General features: G+C 43.5%; 1 protein-coding gene and 1 pseudogene across 1 annotated transcript; one reads left to right on the forward strand and one right to left on the reverse strand.

Annotated features, from left to right (window-relative positions):
• Positions 1-9,281: 9,281 nt before the first annotated feature.
• LOC115638130 lies at positions 9,282-10,260 on the forward strand (annotated as a pseudogene).
• Positions 10,261-16,320: 6,060 nt separating this feature from the next.
• LOC115638131 (olfactory receptor 11A1-like) lies at positions 16,321-17,280 on the reverse strand. The gene has a single exon (XM_030539711.1). It carries the CDS (start codon positions 17,278-17,280, stop codon positions 16,321-16,323), a length of 960 nt encoding a protein of 319 aa, XP_030395571.1.
• Positions 17,281-19,582: the final 2,302 nt, after the last annotated feature.

Consider the following 19,582-nt stretch of genomic DNA (forward strand, 5'->3'; position numbering starts at 1 on the left):
TTTCCTCAGAAATATTCCAATTTCCACCAGAAAACCTGAAAAATGTTGGTTGCCTTTATCCCAACTGGCAAAGGGAGCACCCTACACACTGTTGTAGAATATTTAGCCAAACAGTGACTTGTAAGTATCAGGGAGTAGCCGTGTTAGTCTGTATCCACAAAAACAGTAAGGAGTCTGGTGGCACCTTAAAGACTAACAGATTTATTTGGGCATAAGCTTTTGTGGGTAAAAAAACCTCACTTCTTCTGATGCATCATGTCTTATAAGGTATCATATAAAAAGTGATGACATGCTGGTCATTAATATTACTGCATGATGTCTGTACGGTGAGAATGTATAGAGTTATGTAAGTTCACTGGAAATATGTGAGATCAGAGACAATGGAAGTGACCTTTGCATTTGAGTCAACAGGAGAAGGCGGCAGACAGACGGCATGGCATCTGGGACAGAGGAACTCTTCCTGGGATATGCACTTGGGAGGAATATATTTCAGAGGCTTGCAGGGCTATCAGAAAAAGGGGAGAAAATCCCTTAGTTATGTTAGTGGACAAAAGGAGCCGGTGTTTTTGGAATCTGTGAAAAGTGGAAGCTTGAACCATGGGAGTGGAAGAGGCTGAGAACTGACTACAGGTGAGAAATCACCCGAGAGCAAAATTTTAACCTGTTAAATTTTAAAAACTAGAATGAGTGTTTTTACTTGTGCTTTGTTTGTAATAATTTCTGTCTCTTTGTCCTTGCTTAGCATCGCTTTAATGTAGGTTCTATATTAATAAACTCATGCTCAGTTTTATTATAAACCATCTCAGTGCCATGTATTAAGTTAAACAGCATGTCCTCAATGAGCCAAGAGGCCAGTGGGTGTACTGTCTTATTGCAGGCAGCAAACATGATGCCGTCTGTGTCTGTCAAGTGACAGGAACTGGACATTGCAGAGAGACTCCCTGGGGAAACTGAGGAACTGGAGCTCTGTGAAGATTACCTGCAAGGCACTGTTAACACTGGCAAATAGTTTGCTGATTTGGCAGGGAGACGAGGGTCCAGCAGAGCTCTCCCTTACTGAGGTAGAGAGGTAACACAGTAGCTTACCATTAAGAGCACCAGAGGCAAGTGTCACCATAACCAGACAGATTGTATCTATATGGTCAGTTCTTGGCAGTTTTCAGAGAAAAAAACAGTTTTCATTTGTTGCATTTTTCATTTTTTGACAAAAATTCCAATTAAAATGAACAATTTTTCTTCATTTTTATTGATGACAAAATTATTTTTTCTGACCACCTCTAGTAAATAGGAGCATAAGATCGACCTTCTCTATACTGCTCACCATGGTGTATGGATGCTATTTTTGAAGGACCCTATGGGAGTTCGGAATGCAGCTCCCATCGAAGAGCAATGCAAGTTGGGTCCTTAGGTCCTATCAGCCTCCACTGGGAATCCAGTTGTCATAAACAGATAGTTAAGGGTTAATGTCTCTTTTACCTGTAAAGGGTTAAGAAGCTGAGTAAATCTGGCTGACACCTGACCAGAGGACCAATGGGGGGACAAGATACTTTCAAATCTTAGTGGAGGGAAGTCTTTGTTTGTGCTGTTTGTGTTGTTGGTTGTTCGCTCTTGTGGCTAAGAAGGGCCAGACGTGCAACCAGGTCTTTCTCCAATCTTTCTAAAACAGTCTCTCATGTTCAAAATAGTAATTACTAGCTAGAAAAGGCGGATTAGTCTTATGTTTGTTCTCTTAACTTGCAAACCTGTATTTTGCTGGAAGGATATTTTACCTCTGTTTGCTGTAAATTGTATCTTACGCTAGGGAGCACGGAATCCCTCTAGTCTATATAAGCTGAAGACCCTGTAAACATTTTCCATCCTAATTTTACAGAGATAATTTTTACTTTTTCTTTCTTTAATTAAAAGCTTTCTTTTTTTAAAGAACCTGATTGATTTTTCCTCTTGTTTAAGACCCAAGGGGATTGGGTCTGAACTCACCAGGGAGTGGTGGGAGGAAAGAAGGGGGGGGAAGGTTAATTCCTCTCTGTTTTAAGATCCCAGGAGTTTGGATCACAGTAGTCTCTCAGGATAACCCAGGGAGGGGAAAGTCTGGGAGGGGGAAGGAAGGAGAATGGTTTATTTCTCCTTGTTTTAAGACCCAAGGGGTTTGGGTTTTGGGTTCCCCAGGGAAGGTTTTTGGAGACAGGGAGTGTACCAGGCACTGGAATTTTTGGTTGGTGCCAGCGCTATCAGATCTAAGCTAGTAATTAAGCTTAGAAGGGTATATGCAGGTCCCCACATTTGTACTCTAAAGTTCAAAGTGGGAAAAATACCTTGACACCAGTCTACAAGAAAGTGGTGATAAAGTGGCTCAGACACCAACCCATTTTGTCCCCTGTAAACCTAAAGGGAGCTTCCCTATGAGGGGGAGAGTAGACCAATCTCCATGTCCATAGATTTGGCTCTGGAAATATCTACACTGTAACACATTGTGGTTGGGTCCAGGTTAAGGGAATTTAAGGCTTTGGAGACACCGACACATGGATGTCACCTGTGAACCCACTCCTTTGTTTGGCCATGCCCCATGCACTGTGGTCCTACCCATCCTTTGCGGATAGCAGTGGTATCTATGTGGCTGGTGCAGGACCCACCACAACTCCTCTTTGGGCCTGGTGGATATTGCTTTTCCCTAGGCCATCAATCTCTGTCCCAAAGTGAGCTGCAGGTTGTCTCACAGAGACAAGGTGCAGTGGGCAGCAGTCGGTGTCCATTGCTCAAGAACTTCTTTTCCTTCCATCAAACAGTCTGCAGTTCATGTCTGTATCTTTTCCTTTGGTCTAAAACATTTTAAAATGAAATCTGAGATACTGAGCCATGGAACTAGCTGAATCTCTTCTCCCTTTCAGGTACCGTCCCTATGGGAGAAAACAATAAAAGTTCCTATACACCAGTTAAAAGTGTACCTGAGGTCACCCATCAATCTTATAGGCCTTCAGTAGGGCAAAGTCTTTCCAACCATTCCCAAAAATTGTCACTGATGAAGGCTCAACCATTATCCTGGATAAATTGCTCCAATGGTTAATTACTCTCCCCATGAAAAATTTATTTGTATTTCCAGTCTCAGTTTGTCTAGCTTCAACTTCCACCCACTGGATCATGTTTTACCTTCCCCTGCTAGAATGAAGAGCCCATTATTAAATATTTATTCCCTGTGTGGATACTTATAGGCTGGAATTGAGTCAACCCTCAACCTTCTCTTTGTTAAACCAATTAATTAGTAATCATATATAAACTATTTAAAAATGTAACTGTAAAATAAAATATGACAAAATTCCCATAGTTTTGCATGCATAACTTCTCCATCTATATATATTGTAATTGCTATGTTGGTAAATGAATAATTTATGAATAATGATGAATAATTTACAATTATTTTTTTCCCTTTGTGAATAGGGATGTCTACTGTGCTTGGCCATTATCAATTAACGGTGTTGTTTACATTTACTCTGATATAAACATAGAATTAATTCCTTGGTGACATCAATGAAAAATCCCCATGATCCTAGAATGCATATAAACATGAAGAGAAGGCAACATTAGTTGTTTTCTAAGAGCATCCAACAAAATGAATGGAGTAGCAGAGAGAGATTAATGCATTGTCTCAGGAATGTCTTTTCACAACTGTATGAAGAATATCAGGAAAATGGTTGGCATGTGGGAAACACAACCCAGTTACTGAAATCTTGACTGAAGAGGTTGCATCAGAAATTCAAGCAGATAATTAAGGTAACATAAGTCTTTTCCATGGTTGTTAGCTGCAGTGAAATCATAGAATCATAGAGGAATCATAGAAGATTAAGGTTGGAAGAGACCTCAAGAGGTCATCTAGTCCAACCCCCTGCTCAAGGCAGGACCAACACCTACTAAATCATCCCAGCCAGGGCTTTGTCAAGCTGGGCCTTAAAAACCTCTAATGGTGGAGATTCCATCATCTTCCTAGGTAACCCATTCCAGGGCTTCACCACCCTCCTAGTGAAATACTTTTTTTTCCCTACTATCTAACCTAGACCTCCCCCACTGAAACTTGAGACCATTACTCCTTGTTCTGTCATCTGCCACCACTGAGAACAGCCACTGAGAAATCACAGAGTGAAATACTGAATTCCTTAGTCAGTGTTTACTCAGCCCTGAAATACAGTGGATTCCTCTTATTAGCAACCTCTTGCTTCCCAGGAATCAGTTGCTATTATCCAGGAGTTGCAAATAAGCAAAAGTCAGGGAACAAAGCTCTGGACCTTGCTTTCCCTGAGTCCAGCTTCAGAAACCTGACTGCAGCTGGGGCCTTTCCTCCAAAAAAAAGTTGTTAAGCAGTATATCTGTTGCCAATATCCATATCCTATTAACATTAAAATGAAAGTTGTTACTACTAAGATTGCTATTAATTGGCATCCATTGTAAATTATGAATGGTCTAGAGAAGGGTGATCAGGAACTTCTGTTCTCCATGTGTAACTGCACATGAACAAGAGGACATTCAATGAAATTGAAAGGTAGCAAATTTCAAAACTCATAAAAGGAAATATCTCTTCACACAATGTGTAATTAGACTGTGGGACTCATTGCCACTGGAAGTTATTGAAGCCAGGAACTTAAAGAGTGAAAGAGGATATTTGTTTGTATTAAAAATCATTCAAAGTTATAATAGTTATAAGTAAAAAGACATAATTTTTTAAAGGGATATAAAAATCTCATTCTTCGGTGTTTAAATCGATCCAATGCCCATTGCACGGTTTCTTTCACCTTACTCTGAAACAATATTATGGCCAGAGAGAGGGCCATGGCTCTGATCAAGCTGTGTGTGTGTGTGTGTGTGTGTGTGTGTGTGTGTGTGTGTGTGTGTGTGTGTGTGTGTGTGTGTGTGTGTGTGTGAAAAAAATGTATGTAAGTTTCAGTGGTGTGTCTTTCTCATGTAGCCAAGGGCTAATACAAGAATTTTATAAAATGGCCTAATGGAGTTAGGTACCTGCATTTAAATGGCTTTTGGATATTGACTCTTTAGGCTCCTTTGAAAACCCCAGAATAAGTATTTTAGATTCTGGATCATGGCATTAAGAAGACAAAGTACACAGGAACATGGACAATGTATTGCTGTCTCAAATAATCTGCTATTGAGATACTTGTGTAATTTAATTTCAAACATGTCGAATTATAGGTCTTCCATCAACTGGAGGAGATTATAGTATGACCAAGTGGCCATCATTCTCCAAAAATGTTGTTTTATGGCCAATCTAAGATGTATCTTGAACACCTTAGTGTCAATATTATACTGGTGCTCTAAATAATTGATTTTATTCCTTAGTGTTTATGCTACATGTGGACAAATTTGCTTTGCTTAATTTTTGACATTGTTGAATACAGTGGGGCAAATTCAGAGCTGAATCAAAGGGAATGCAAAGGAGAGAAAGCTTGGATAACTTATGCAGCAAACAGCTGGAAGAGATAGGTTTAGTGGGACAAGAAAAGTAAAAGTATCATAAGATCTTACGTGTTAGACATCTGAGGACCAGAGAGAATACAAACATTATCATAAGAAAATTATTTTCCCTTCTGTTCTGTGAATTAGAATTACAATGAGTAAAAACTTATCACTGCTCATTATTGGACAAGTTATTTTGGTGCCTAAAGATGCAGATTGTCACCTTCAAGGAAAGATTGAAAAACAGACAAACCTGGGTTTGTTTTGTCTGCAAAAGAGAAGAGTCGGGAGGGAGGGAGGGGGGATGGAGTACATGATAACAGTCTTCAAGTAAGTAAAAGGTGTTATAAAGATGAGTTTAATAAGTGGTTCTCCTTAATCACTGAGGACAGGACAAGAAGCAATGGGCTTAAATTGCAGCAAGAGAGATTTAGGTTGGATATTAAGAAAAACTTGCTAACTGTTAGGGTGGTTAACCACTGGAACAAATTACCAAGAGAGCTTGTAGAATCTTTGTCCTTGGAAGTTTTTAAGAACTGGTTAGATAGAAATGGTATAAGTCAGCAATGGTATAAGTAATACTTAGTCGTGCCTCAATGAAGGGGATTGGACTAGATGACCTTTCGACGTCCCTTCCAGTCATACATTTCTGTGATAATTTCTATGACTTCAAAAGCAACTACTGTAACCGTGCCTTAGTGGGTCACAATTGAGGATGCCAAATTCAGGACAAACAGCTGAGAAATAGGGCAAACACAACCCAAAACTTGTGGTTATTCTTTTATAAGATATACCAAACCAGCCACAAAAGTAAACACCTGTTTCACCACACTGGCTAAAAAGAAAACATAAAGGCAGTTTCCTCAGGCATTCCAGTCCTTATATCACCACCAAAAACACTGGCTTCATAGATGAGTGGTTCTTTACAACCAGTTTCATCAAAAAATAGGTTCTTCTGATCCCAAAGGACCAGCCACACACCCGAGTCAATATATAACTCAGATCTCACCCAAAAATCTCACTGATGCCAATTCTTTAGTATCTAAAATCTAACGGTTTATTGAAAGGAAGAAAGGAAGAAAGAAAGAAAGAAAGATGAGAGTTAAAATTGGTTAAAGGAATCAATTACATACAGTAATGGCAAAATTCTTGGTTCAGGCTTGTAGCAGTGATAGAATAAACTGCTGGCTAAAGTCAAGTCTCTGGAATACATCCACAGCTTGGATGGGTCATTCAGTCTTTTGTTCAGAGATTCAGTTTGTAGCAGAGTTCCTCCAGAGGTAAGAAGCCATATTGAAGACAAAATGGAGGGGTTTCCAGGGCCTTTTATAGCTTTTGCCATATGAAGGGCATTCCATCTTTATTACTGGAAAATTACAGCAATAAGATGGAGTTTGGTGTCATGTGGGGAAGTCCCATGTCCGTGCATTTTGCCTAGTCACAGCAGGAATTTCCATTAAGTGTAGATGGGTGTCTCCCATGGTCCATTGTCAGTTCAATGTTCTTTCGATGGGACACTCAATTTGAATAATCTCTCCAAGATGCACTGGCTGGCTACCTTGTCAGCGGTACCCCAGGAGCACGCATTTGAAATCCAAGTATGGAGCCAATACGTATAAATTCAAATACAAAAATGATACATGCATACAGATAGCATAATCATAGCCAGCAAATCATAATATTTTCATAGACACCTCACTTGACAACCTTTTTACAGTATTTGCTGCAAATATATATCAGTGGTTGCAAAAATGATCTATACAGTCATATTGTAATCAGATAACGTCACATCTACATACCTGACCAGGGCCAGCTTTAGGCCGATTCAGCCAATTCCTGGGAATCGGGCCCCATGCCTAAGAGGGCCCCGCTCCTTAGGCACCTTTTAAATTTATTTTACTTACGCCTGCTGAGGTCTGCTCCAGGGTCTTCCATGGCCCCGCTCCCCTGACCAAAGCACCACCGGGAGCGTGGCTGCCTTGCAATCCCGCTGTCCTGGCTGGAGCCCCAGCCGGAGCACGGCAAGCTGCCTCGCAGCCCCGCTCTCCCGGCTGAAGGCCCGGCTGGAGCGCGGCAAGCTGCCCCGCAGCCCCGCTCTCCCGGCTGGAGCCCCGGCCAGAGTGCGGCAAGCTGCTTCGCGACCCCAGCTGAAGCCCCGGCCGGAGCGCGGCAAGCTGCCCCGTAGCCCCGCTCTCTCCCTGCTGGAGCCCTGCTCTTCTGGCTGGAGCTCCGGGCCTTTTAAATAGTCCCCAAAGTTGTTGGATAGCGGGGGGCTCCGGGGGCTATTTAAAGGGCCGGGGCTCCAGCTGCCTCTGGCACCCCATCCTTTAAATAGCCCCCGGAGCCCCACTGCCCCCATGTATTCTCCAGGGATCCTGTGGCTATTTAAAAGTTTTGGGGTGGAGCAGAAGCAGGGGATCCCTGGGCCCTTTAAATAACCCCCAGAGCCCTGGAATAGCAGGAGGCTTGGGGGCTATTTAAAGGGCAGGGGCTCCAGCTGCCTCTGCTGCACCCCCTGCCCTGCCCGCAGCAGCCCTGCCCCCCTGCCCGCAGCCAGCTCTGCACCCCGTGCCCATAGCCAGCCCCTACCAAACCCCCTGCCCTGTCTCCATCCACCCCTGCCACACACCCCTGTGGCCCTGCCCAAAGCCAGCCAGCCCCCCCCCACAGCCCTGCCCGCACCAGCCCTGCACACCCTGCCCATACCCAGCCTCAACCCCCCTGCCCTGTCTCCAGCCAGCCCTGCACCCCTTTCCCTGCCTGCAGCTAGACCCTACCTCCAGTCAGCCCCTGTCCTGCCTCCAACCAGCCCCATGTCCACTGCTGCCCTGTAGTTCCCAGGGCAGTAACCCTGCACACCTGCTTCAATGAGGGGGGCAGGGAGCAGCTGGGACCCACACATGTGCACACCCTCAGGGAGTGGCAGAGACCCACACATGTGAAATGGCGGTCATTAATAAGCAATCAACAGCATATATGATGCTATGTACATAATATATAATTGTATTACTTATAAAGTTATGGAAAGTAAATAATACATGGAAGAAATGAAAGGCTTTTTTTTACATCTTTTTTTTTTTAGTCATCGCTGCCAGGGCCCCGCTAAAAATGTTCGAATTGGGCCCCACGCTTCGTAAAGCCGGCCCTGTACCTGACTCCTATTCAAATCTTACCCCAAATCCTGAAGTCCTTACTTTGTTATTCCTCAGATGTAATTAAATCAAATTAAAAAAAGGTCATCAGGGAAGCTGTGAAAAGCATCCAGCACTTTTCAGCCCAATTCCAATACCCCAGCCACTACTGTACTGTAAGTCCCTGTCAGACCCGATACACTGCACATCAATGTAAACGAAAGGCTGAGGTAAGAGATGAACAACATCATATTACAAGGGGAAGAGAGCCAGGTCCTACATACTTCTCTCAGTTCTCAAAGTTTAAGATGATAATGATGGAGCCAGTGGTCGTTACCTATATATCAGGGAAACCGTGTGACAGTGTTGATGAGCTATGAAATATTAATCAGCTTTCCAGCCTGAAGAGTGTATCTGAATAGTGAGTTTCAGTAAGGCATGTTTTCTTTCTTTCTTTCTTTCTTTCTTTCTTTCTTTCTTTCTTTCTTTCTTTCTTTCTTTCTTATGAGTTTTCTGTCAAGGATTCACCAATATTTATTCTGGAGTGCAATACATATGGCAAGAGAATTTTGACAGTTACCCTTTAGAAAAAATCACTTTGTTCTGTGAAAATGTATGGTTGGCAATTGAGACTTTTATCTGTATTATTTACTTCCATTTTTCATTTCATTTCCTTGTCCTTAGGAAATCAGACCCATGGTAAACACTAAATGGAGAAATCAAATGTCCATCACAGAATTCATCCTACTGGGATTCGGGAGTCTCCAGGAACTGAAGACCCCTCTCCTTCTGCTGTTCCTGGTGATCTACATTGTGACTATGGCTGGGAACATCCTCATAATTGCATTAATTCTAATTAACAAGAATCTTCACACCCCCATGTACTTCTTTTTGGGGAATTTGTCCTGCTTGGAGACCTGCTACACCTCCACCATCCTGCCTAGTATGCTGGCCGGTCTACTGACTAGGGACAGAACCATCTCTATTGCTGGCTGTTTAGTATAATATTATTTCTTTGGTTGCCTTGCAGGTTCAGAATGTTACCTCCTAGCAGCAATGTCCTATGATCGGTATTTAGCAATATGTAAACCTCTGCATTATATAATGATGATGAATGGTAGATTTTGCTTATTTCTCATTACTGGCTCCTGGATAATCTGCTTTGTAATTAATTCCATAATTATATTTTTGTTGTCCCATTTGATTTTCTGTGGCCCCAATGAAATTGACCATTTCTTTTGTGATTTGACCCCCTTGATAAATATTTCCTGCAGTGACACTGAACTGATAGAACTATTGGACTTTCATACTCTCCTCTCTAATAGCACTGGGCCCTTTTCTATTAACCCTGACTTCCTACATGTGCATCATCGTCACTATTGTGAGAATTCCTTCAGCATCCAGGAGGCACAAGGCATTTTCCACCTGCTTCTCTCACCTTATTGTGGTGACCATCTTCTATGGGACTCTGATTCTTGTTTATCTGTTACCAAAAACCCACACACTGAGAGACCTAAATAAACCGTTCTTGTTCTTCTACACTGTCCTGACTCCCTTGGCCAATCCACTCAACTACAGCCTGAGAAACAAGGAAGTTAGCAAGGCTTTAGGCAAAGGTGTTAGAGAATTTACTGATTTTTTGGAAGGCAGACACTCCATTACTGCTTTAGATTAAAATAACAAATGTGTGTCAGGGAAAAGACCACCACTTTAGTGATTTGATCAGACAGCCTGAGACGCCTTTATTTCGTACAAGCAAATATGCAGGGAGAGACAGCATAGACCAAACGCAAGAGGCTGGCTTCTGCTCTACATGTTACAAATTTTACCAGGCTTATAAAGGTTAAAACCGCAAAACGTAGCACGCTGGTTACACATGTTATTTGCCTTATTTGGAATATAATGATAAAAAGCAAGCTGACCAATTAATTTTCCATCTATGGCAAAACCCCAATCTTCCATCTATGGCTTTTCCTGTTATTGTCTTTGCCAGTCAAGTCTGCGGTTTGACCGTTCTATTACTTTTTCTATTACTCAGCTGTTATAACTTAACAGATTTCCTGGTTCCCCTTTATCCAATTCTAGTTCCTCTTTTTGGGGCCCTGACCACATCTTTTTGCCTCAGCGTGCCCTTTGAATAGAAAAACAAGTTTAGCAGGAGTTAAAACTCTCGCTTCTAGCTAAGGGCCTACTCTTACTCTATTCTCAGCAAAAAGCCTGGGGCCTTGGGTAAGGTGGGGTCGGGGGGGTTTCCCTATCATGTGCAAGAAAGTTGACTATGAAGATGGAGTTCAAATTACTGACGATTTTTTATTAAGAGCTGGGCTAGGTGAACCAATAAATTTTCCACAGAGTCTATGTGAATTTATTATGTGGTTTTATTATTCCTGTTGCATGTATCTATCTGGCTATCTACTCATTCATCCATCTGAATTTCCACACTGTAAGATCTTTTACATATGCCATCCTTACTCCATATTCAGTCACATTCCTTCCTCCTTCTTACTGAATCCAATTCCCATTGGCTTCCACTGAGTATTTACTGAAGTGGCTGCTATAGAATCATAGAATCTCAGGGTTGGAAGGGACCTCAGGAGGTCATCTAGTCCAACCTCCTGTTCAAAGAAGGACGAATCCCCAACTAAATCATCCCAGACTGGTCTTTGTCAAGCCTGACCTTAAAAACCTCTAAGGAAGGAGATTCCACCACATCCCTAGGTAACCCATTCCAGTGCTTCACCACCCTCCTAGTGAAAACGTTTTTCCTAATATCCAACCTAAACCTCTCCCACTGCAACTTGACACCATTAATCCTTTTTCTGGTTACAGAGTAGCAGCTGTGTTTGTCTGTATCCAAAAAAAGAACAGGAGTATTTGTGGCACCTTAGAAACTAACAAATTTATTTCAGCATAAGCTTTTGTGGGCTACAGCTCACTTCTTCGGATGTTCCTTTTTCTGTCATCTGCTACGACTGAGAACAGTCTAGATTCATCCTCTTTGGAAGCCCCCTTCAGGTTCTTGCTACATTGACCAGAAGATTTCCACTGATGTTCTTAAACCACCTCTCTGAGAGGCAGTAGCTATGTCAACAGAAAACTTCTTCCATCGATCTAGCTGTGCATACACTGTGGGTTAGATTGAATTAGCTACATCACTCAGGGTTCAGAATTTTTCACAATCATGAGTTACGAAGCTAAGTTGATCTATTTTTTAAGTGCAGATCAAGCCCTAGTTAAAGAGGATGGGTCTGCTAACCAGATGCCAGGACTCTGTGTATCCCCCATTTTCCTCTTTTGTGCTTTCCAATTTCCATCCAACAACATTACAATTCTGCCCACTGAGGCCTAGAACATTCCCTGAAGTTTTGGACTGAATCAGATGCAGTTTTCAAACATTACTGAATTGTATGCAGATAGGTGGACCAACAGAGAGACAAGCTGAGAAATTCCATTATATCGAGTCTTTGTGCAGCAAAGCATTGTGATACTGCAACAATGAGGGTTATATAGGTACCTAATGCAGACAGACAGTCAGATAGATTGATAGATCAATTCCACAGATGGCTTTGAAAATCTCACCCATATTATGTAGGAATATTAGGCTGAGTGACCAAACACCAATCTAAGGATATGAACATCTCCTTAGAGAGATCTTCCTTTGGATGGAGACGCTCCAATGCCATGTTATGTGCATATCCTAGGATGTTTCTTTCCCCTAGCCTTTGGCATGACAGGGCACACTTACTGTTCAGACCTTAGGTGACTTATCTATTTCAGGCTGAGAAGAGCAAAATGGTGGCCAAGAAGATGATCTCTACTCCCAGCTCAGCCCAGCATCCAAGAGATGTTTTCTCTCTCTCTTTTTTTGAGAAAAATCTTTTCTTTGAGGAAAACAGACACTTTTATTTTATTTTACTCAACATCTCTATTTTCCTTTGGGCTGGTCCAAATGTGGGAGGGGAGCCCAAGACCCCACCACTGATGCAACAACCACATTGCTAGTGTTAGCATGCTAGCTCAAGCCCTGGTAGCACAAGTCTGTCTCCACAGGCTGGGAGGCTCGCTTCCAGTTGCAGTGCAGACATACCCCAAAGACCTTTTAAGGCAGGGCTTGTCTCTTTCTATGTTTGAATAGCACCTGGCACAAATGGTCCCTATCCTGTCTGGGTCCTGTGAGGCGCTAATAATAAACAATAATTATGATGATATTAACAAATCATAAAGGATTTCTGAAGAAGAACCCAGTTTATGAGAAACCCAGTTATCTATCAAACACCAAAAAATCTAGCAACCCTAGTAGATAATACACTGAAAAAGTAAGAGCAGACATAACACTTGTATGGGGATAAGTAGATAGAGAAGTATGTATGGGCCTAAATAGATGAGTAGCTTGGGGAACAGGTAGGCAGGTGTGGGGCCAGAAAGATGAGTAGCTAGGGGAACAGGTAGGTGGATATTCATGGGGCTAGTTAGATGAGTTGATAGGGGAACAGTTAGGTAGGTAGGTATACATTGGGCTAGATAAACAAGTAGAAGGGGAACAAGTAGTTAGGTAGGTATACATGGAGCTAGTTAGGTGAAGAGGAATGGGGATAGGAAGAGGGATAGATGAGCATGTATGAGTAGGGGAGAGAGTGACACACTGTTCCCCAGGAGTTCTGTTCTCTCTGAATGTTTACAACAGTCCCCCACTGCAAACTCTTCCCATCAGTGCTCCATTGATCTTAGTGGGGGACATGGAACTGCAGGGACCCCCTGACATGGAATCAGCTGCTGAGATTAGAGTTTTAGACCTTACCCTTTTCAGACAGGCCTTTTAATTTTACTTGTATTCAAGAACCAGCACAATGGGACCCCAAACCTCACCGGGGCATCTAAGAACCCATCCTATTGTGAGCTGAGCCTTTACCATAAGCCTTGAGGAATCCACCTTCTGTTTTCCCCTGTGTGCATCCCACTGCAGGGCAGGAGACCAAGTAAAAAGGAAGAAAGTTGCAGCACTAGAAAACATAGTGCCAATTACATTGCATGCAAATGTTGGGATTTTTCACTGATCTTAAGGCAGTTAGTCATCCAACTCTCTTTGGTACCCAATGGGCTTTCGGCTCCTAACTCCACTGAGTAACTTGAAAAATCCCATTGTCATAGTTATGGGGCTGGCTGCCTCTCAGGTCTCTCTGACCTGCCTCAGGGTAGAATCTCACTGTTATCACCCTCTGAAGATCCATCAGCCAGGGATGTGACTGGTAGCTCGTGTAGCCATATCAGCACTAGTTGTATTCCAGCTCATGCACTAATAGTACAAGCAAGGACAGGATAGCATAGGCTGCACAAGTCCACCCATCCCCCCCAGCCCTGGTTTCAGGTTTCAGAAGCCTGCTCTGAAACCACTGCGATGGCATCCTCACTTCTATTTTTATTGAGCTAACTAGAGTACAAGAGTACAAGTAGCGAAGCACACACCCGGCAGTAGTGTAGACATACCCTTGGCACTTGAGTTTTCCTTCCTCTGGGAACCTGTGACTAGTAGCTTCCTTAAAATAGAGTATATTTGTTTAGCAGCTGGAACAAAGTGTTAGATTAAGAAAGGATTTGAAAACAGAAAGCAACCTGTATGCATGTCTGTTTTACTTAAAGTCATGCCATGCTGTAATTGCAAGCCTAGCTGCTTTAGACAGCCCTGCTGTTCCCCTTCAGTGCCCCTTTCCAAAAGACAGTCTTTTAAAACCCTGGATGCTTCTTCAAGTCTTGTTAGGCTTTGGTTCCTCCTAATCAAACCAGCTCTGTAGACTGTCTGGGACCAAACCAGAGTCAACAGAGCCCATAGTTCGAGTATTTTCCCTTATCCACTCTTAAGGGGAAGCTGATGAGGGAATCATCTTGAGTCATCTTCCTGCCTGGAGCATTGCAGACTGTCCCTCACTGGGAAGCACTGAATCAAAAATATTTGCACAGAAAACACCATTGTGAAGCCAGCGCAGCATAGTTGCACCTGGCTTGGATTCTCCTGCCACTCCCGTACCTTGTTCAATAGGGCATGTTCCTGCCAGTGAGTGGTAGATTCAGAGGGCAAAAACTTGGCCCCTTTAAAGCCAATGGCACTGACTTCAATGAGATCAGGGTTTCATCCACTGATTTTAGGGGAATCAAAGACCAGCATGACCCAGTCCCCTGCGTAGCACAAACCAGAGAATTCCACCAAGTCACTCCTGTATCAAGCCCATGACATCTGGATGTGCAATTCATAGGTGTTAGGAGACATTTGATCCTATATTTTACTTACAGATAGGTTGACACTTCTTGATAATTAAGCAAAAGCTTTCCATTTATACAAGTACACCACAGGCTAAAAGCTTGTGGAAGTAGACAATGGTTTGAACAGATGGATAATTTGCAGACTACTAGTTGAAATCCTAAGTTCTCATGAAGTCCTATGTATAAAAAAAGCTGAAAATCTCTAAGAACTTAAAAATGGGATGAGACCAGACCATGAATACCAGTGAGGGCTGAACATGGTGATATTCCAAACTAAAAGAGCTCTCTACCAATCTTGTGGCTGTTTCCATCTGTTCACACTGACTCAATAGACATTCTAGGCTTCTGAGTGACAATCCTGGAATCTGATAATATAGATGAGAAGGAAGATACTATGTTTGGGTTGCGTGTGTTTGTCTTGCTTGGTGACTTTTTTCCAGAACTGATATCTGAAAATGACTTGAGAGAACAACCTAAAGAAAAGCTCCGTGTAGCTTAAAAACGTGTTCCTTCCACCAACATAAGTTGGTCCAATAAAGAGGTATTTCCTCACCTATCTGAAAATGAATGCATATAAATTCACAGACTGTCATGGGTACATTAAAAGAAAGAGACAACAAATTAGATACTTTTTTTTTAATTTTATGGAAATTTGACAGAATTGTAAAATGCTACATACACAGACACTATGGACATTCATCAGGTCAATTACCTTTTCACCTAGTTATACATATTCAGCATCCTCAGTCATGGCATAGATCTTGTTCTATGCAATTTGGTCAGATTTAGAATCATAGAATCATAGAATATCAGGGTTGGAAGAGACCTCAGGAGGTCATCTAGTTCAACCCGCTGCTCACAGCAGGACCAATCCCCAACTAAATCATCCCAGCCAGGGCATCATCAAGCCTGACTCAAAAACCTCTAAGGAAAGATATCCTACCACCACCCTAGGTAACCCATTCCAGTGCTTCACCACTCTCCTAGTGAAAAAGTTTGTTCCTAAAATCTATCCTAAACCTCCCCCACTGCAAAGTGAAACCATTACTTCTTGTTTTGTCATCTGCTACCACTGAGAACAGTCTAGATCCATTTGGATTCTCCACCTTGGGGGAGAGAGTGGGATGTTAGTTGCATTCCAAAAGGTCTGCATCCCAAACACTCCCAAGGCCCCGCAAGCCAGACACAGGCATTAAAGTTGAAGGAGCTGCCTAAGAACTCACTCCATCCTCACAGTCTCCTATCATGAGACTGAGGATGGAGTCTCCATCCTCACAGTCTCCATCCTCACAGTCTCCTATCATGGTTCCATACTTAAACATCATGTTGTTTAAGTATGGAACCATCAACATGCAGCCCCATCAGAGCATTTAAAATAGATTGATTAATCCTCTTCCTATTATAACCATCCAAATTCTGGTGATCACTATGGACCAGATAATCAGCTGGTGTAAATCAGCACAGTTGCATTGACTACAGTTTACACCTGCTGTGAACTGGATCCAGTGAACGTACTAAGAGCTTTTCTCAGGACCATATTTACATGCTTATTTCTCAGGCTGTAAATGAGGGGGTTGAGCAGAGGAGTCAGGACAGTGTAGAAGACAGAGAATACTTTATTTAGGTCTCTCAGTGGGTTGTTTTTTGGTAGCATGTAGACAATGACTAAGGTTCCATAGAAAATGGTCACCACAATGAGGTGGGATGAGCATGTGGAAAAGGCCTTTTGCCTCCCAGTGGTGGAAGGGATTCTCAGGATGCTGGTGATGATATATATGTAGGATGCCACCGTTAGTAGAAAAGGGGGAAAAGTATCGAAGAAGGAAAGGAATAAACTTACCATTGAAATCAGTTGTGTGTCACTGCAGGACAGTTTAAGAAGTGGAATGAAATCACAAAAGAAATGGTCTATTTCATTGGGGCCACAGAACGTTAACTGCAACATCAAAAATATAATTATAGTAATAGCCAGAAAGCCACTTACCCAAGACCCAGCTGCTAGCTGGAGACAGAACCTGCCATTCATAAGGGCTGAATAGTGCAGGGGTTTGCATATCGCTAAATACCGATCATAAGACATTGTTGCCAGGAGAAAACATTCAGTCACCACTAGGAAACCAAAAGAATAAAGCTGTATGATACAACCATTAAATGAGATGGTCTTGTCCCCAGTTAGGAGACTGGCTAGCATCCTAGGCAGGATGGTGGAGGTGTAACAGGTCTCCAAGCAGGACAAGTTCCCCAGGAAAAAGTACATGGGGGTGTGCAGATGCTGATCAGCCACAACTAGCACAACGATGAGGATGTTCCCAGCCATAGTAACAATGTAGATCACTAGGAACAGCAAGAAGACAAGAATCTGCAGTCCATGAAGATTCCTGAAATCCAGGAGATTGAATTCTGTGATCGATGTTTGATTTCCACATTTTCTTTTCTCCATGCAATGTAGCTACTTTAAGAAGAAATTATGAAAAAGTAATTAGAACATAAAGCACGAATAAAGCAGAATAAATATTCAACCAATTAGCTTTAAAAATCCAAAGAGCAAACTGAAATGAGGATTTATATTCTCTAACAGGGTCAAGTAATTAATAAGTCGCAAACTTTTTAAGAAACAAGAAATATAGCAATTTTCACACCCAACCAGCCCACTCTTACATCCAGTCTTGTACCCTATGTCTAACAGTAGCCATGAGCAGATGCTAGAAATCAGTGTGTAAGATCATCAAATGGACAACTGTACTGTAACATACATATATGGAAAATTTATCTCTAACCCCAAGCCTGTTAATTGTTGACCTTTCTCCTGAAGTATGAGAGCTTTGTAAATTTTCAATCTTAGCTAGTGTAACCATGGGCATCCTTTTTATCCACATGGATGGACAACCTCTTGTTTGAGTGCTACTAATTTCTTTGCATCAGCGATGTGACAGATCGCATAGACCTACCTCTGCTATTTCTGCTCCAGCTAATGCTGACTGGTGTCTGCTCAGCAGAGGTGCTGGAACTAGGTATGCGGAGGGGTGCTGCAGCCTCTCCCCCCCACCCCGGCTTGAAGGGGTTTCCATTATATACAGAGCAGCAAAGAATCCTGTGGCACCTTATAGACTAACAGACGTTTTGGAGCATGAGCTTTCGTGGGTGAATACCCACTTCGTCAGATGCATGCATCTGACGAAGTGGGTATTCACCCACGAAAGCTCATGCTCCAAAACGTCTGTTAGTCTATAAGGTGCCACAGGATTCTTTGCTGCTTTTACAGATCCAGACTAACACGGCTACCCCTCTGATATTATATACAGAGTTTACAGCTTGGTTCATTGGCTCTCAGCACCCCCACTACACAAATTGTTCCAGCACCCCTGCTGCTGAGGCTAGCTTTCAGGCACAATCCCTCCTCACCCCAGAATACATACTCATGTAATTAGCCCAAACCTCTGCTTGTGCCACCAGGGTTATTTTTAGGCAATTTGTTCACACAGACAGTGAATTCCCATGGGCTACTTCATTCAGAAGCAGTTAATTCATTTTTAAAAGCACTTCCAAACCCACAGATTTTCAAAGGAACTCTGGGCTAGATTTCCAAGGGCCCAGCAATCAAAACTGGGGCCAGATTTTCAACAGGGCTCGATAGCCCTGGCTCCCGTCGCTCGGTCGTTCCTTTCAGGTCCTGGGGAAGCAGCAGGAGCTGGAGGAGAGGGAGGGGGCAGGAGGGGGCTCCAGGTTCATGGTGCTTTGCTCTGCCACATCCATGCAGTGGGGGAGGGTCTGTTTTTTACATTCTCGGTGCATCCCTGCTACCTTTCTGCTCCCCTCCAATGCTCTTGCAGGGGTGAAGAGAAGAGGAGAGACACTGCCCTACAGCACTGAGCACCAGAGTCATTGAGGTCCTGTCCCCAGGGGCGGCTCCAGACATTTAGCTGCCCCAAGAATGGCGGCATACCGTAGGGGGCGCTCTGCCAGTCACCGGTCCCGCGGCTCTGGTGGTCCTCCCACAGGCGTGCCTGCCGAGGTTCCGCTGGTCCCGCGGCTTCGGTTGACCTCCCCCATGCGTGACTGTGGAGGGTCCGCTGGTCCCACAGCTTCGGTGGACCTCCTGCAGGCGTGCCTGCGGAGGGTTCGCTGGTCCCGCAGCTCCACCTAAGAGATCTACCGGAGCCACGAGATCAGCGGACCCTCCGCAGGCATGCTGCCGAAGGCTGCCTGCCTGCTGCCCTCCCGGTGACCTGCAGAACGCCCCCCGCAGCATGCCACACCAAGTATGCGCTTGGAGTGCTGGGATGTGGAGCCGCCCCTGCCTGTCCCACTGGTTAGGGAGCAAATGGTTTGCAATCTACCCCCAGGATGACCAGCGTCACAGGAAAGAGGGCAAACCTGATTCTGACAGGAGCCCTGCACAAAGGAAAGCTCCCCATTAGACACACTCACAGCTCATTCATAGACTTCAGGGTCTGAAGGGTCCATGATGATAATGTACTCTGACCTCCTGCATGCTGCAGGCCACAGAACCTCACCCACCCCCTCCAGTAACAGACCCATAACCTCTGGCTGAGTTACTGACATTCTCAAATCATGGTTTAAAGAGTTCAAGTTACAGAGAATCCACCCTTTGCTCTAGTTCAAACCTGCAAGTGCCCCATGCTTCAAAGAAGGTGAAACCCCGCTAGGGTTTCTGCCAGTCAGAACTAGGGGGAAATTCCTTCCTGGCCCCTCTCAGCTCCCCACAGACTGACCAGGGAAAC

This window comes from Gopherus evgoodei, chromosome 21, assembly GCF_007399415.2.
Source record: "Gopherus evgoodei ecotype Sinaloan lineage chromosome 21, rGopEvg1_v1.p, whole genome shotgun sequence".
NCBI lineage: Eukaryota > Metazoa > Chordata > Testudines > Testudinidae > Gopherus > Gopherus evgoodei.

Bases quoted from the DNA above. Each gene is read 5' to 3' on its own strand.
- LOC115638131 (XM_030539711.1), bottom strand. From the start codon at position 17,280: ATGGAGAAAAGAAAATGTGGAAATCAAACATCGATCACAGAATTCAAT.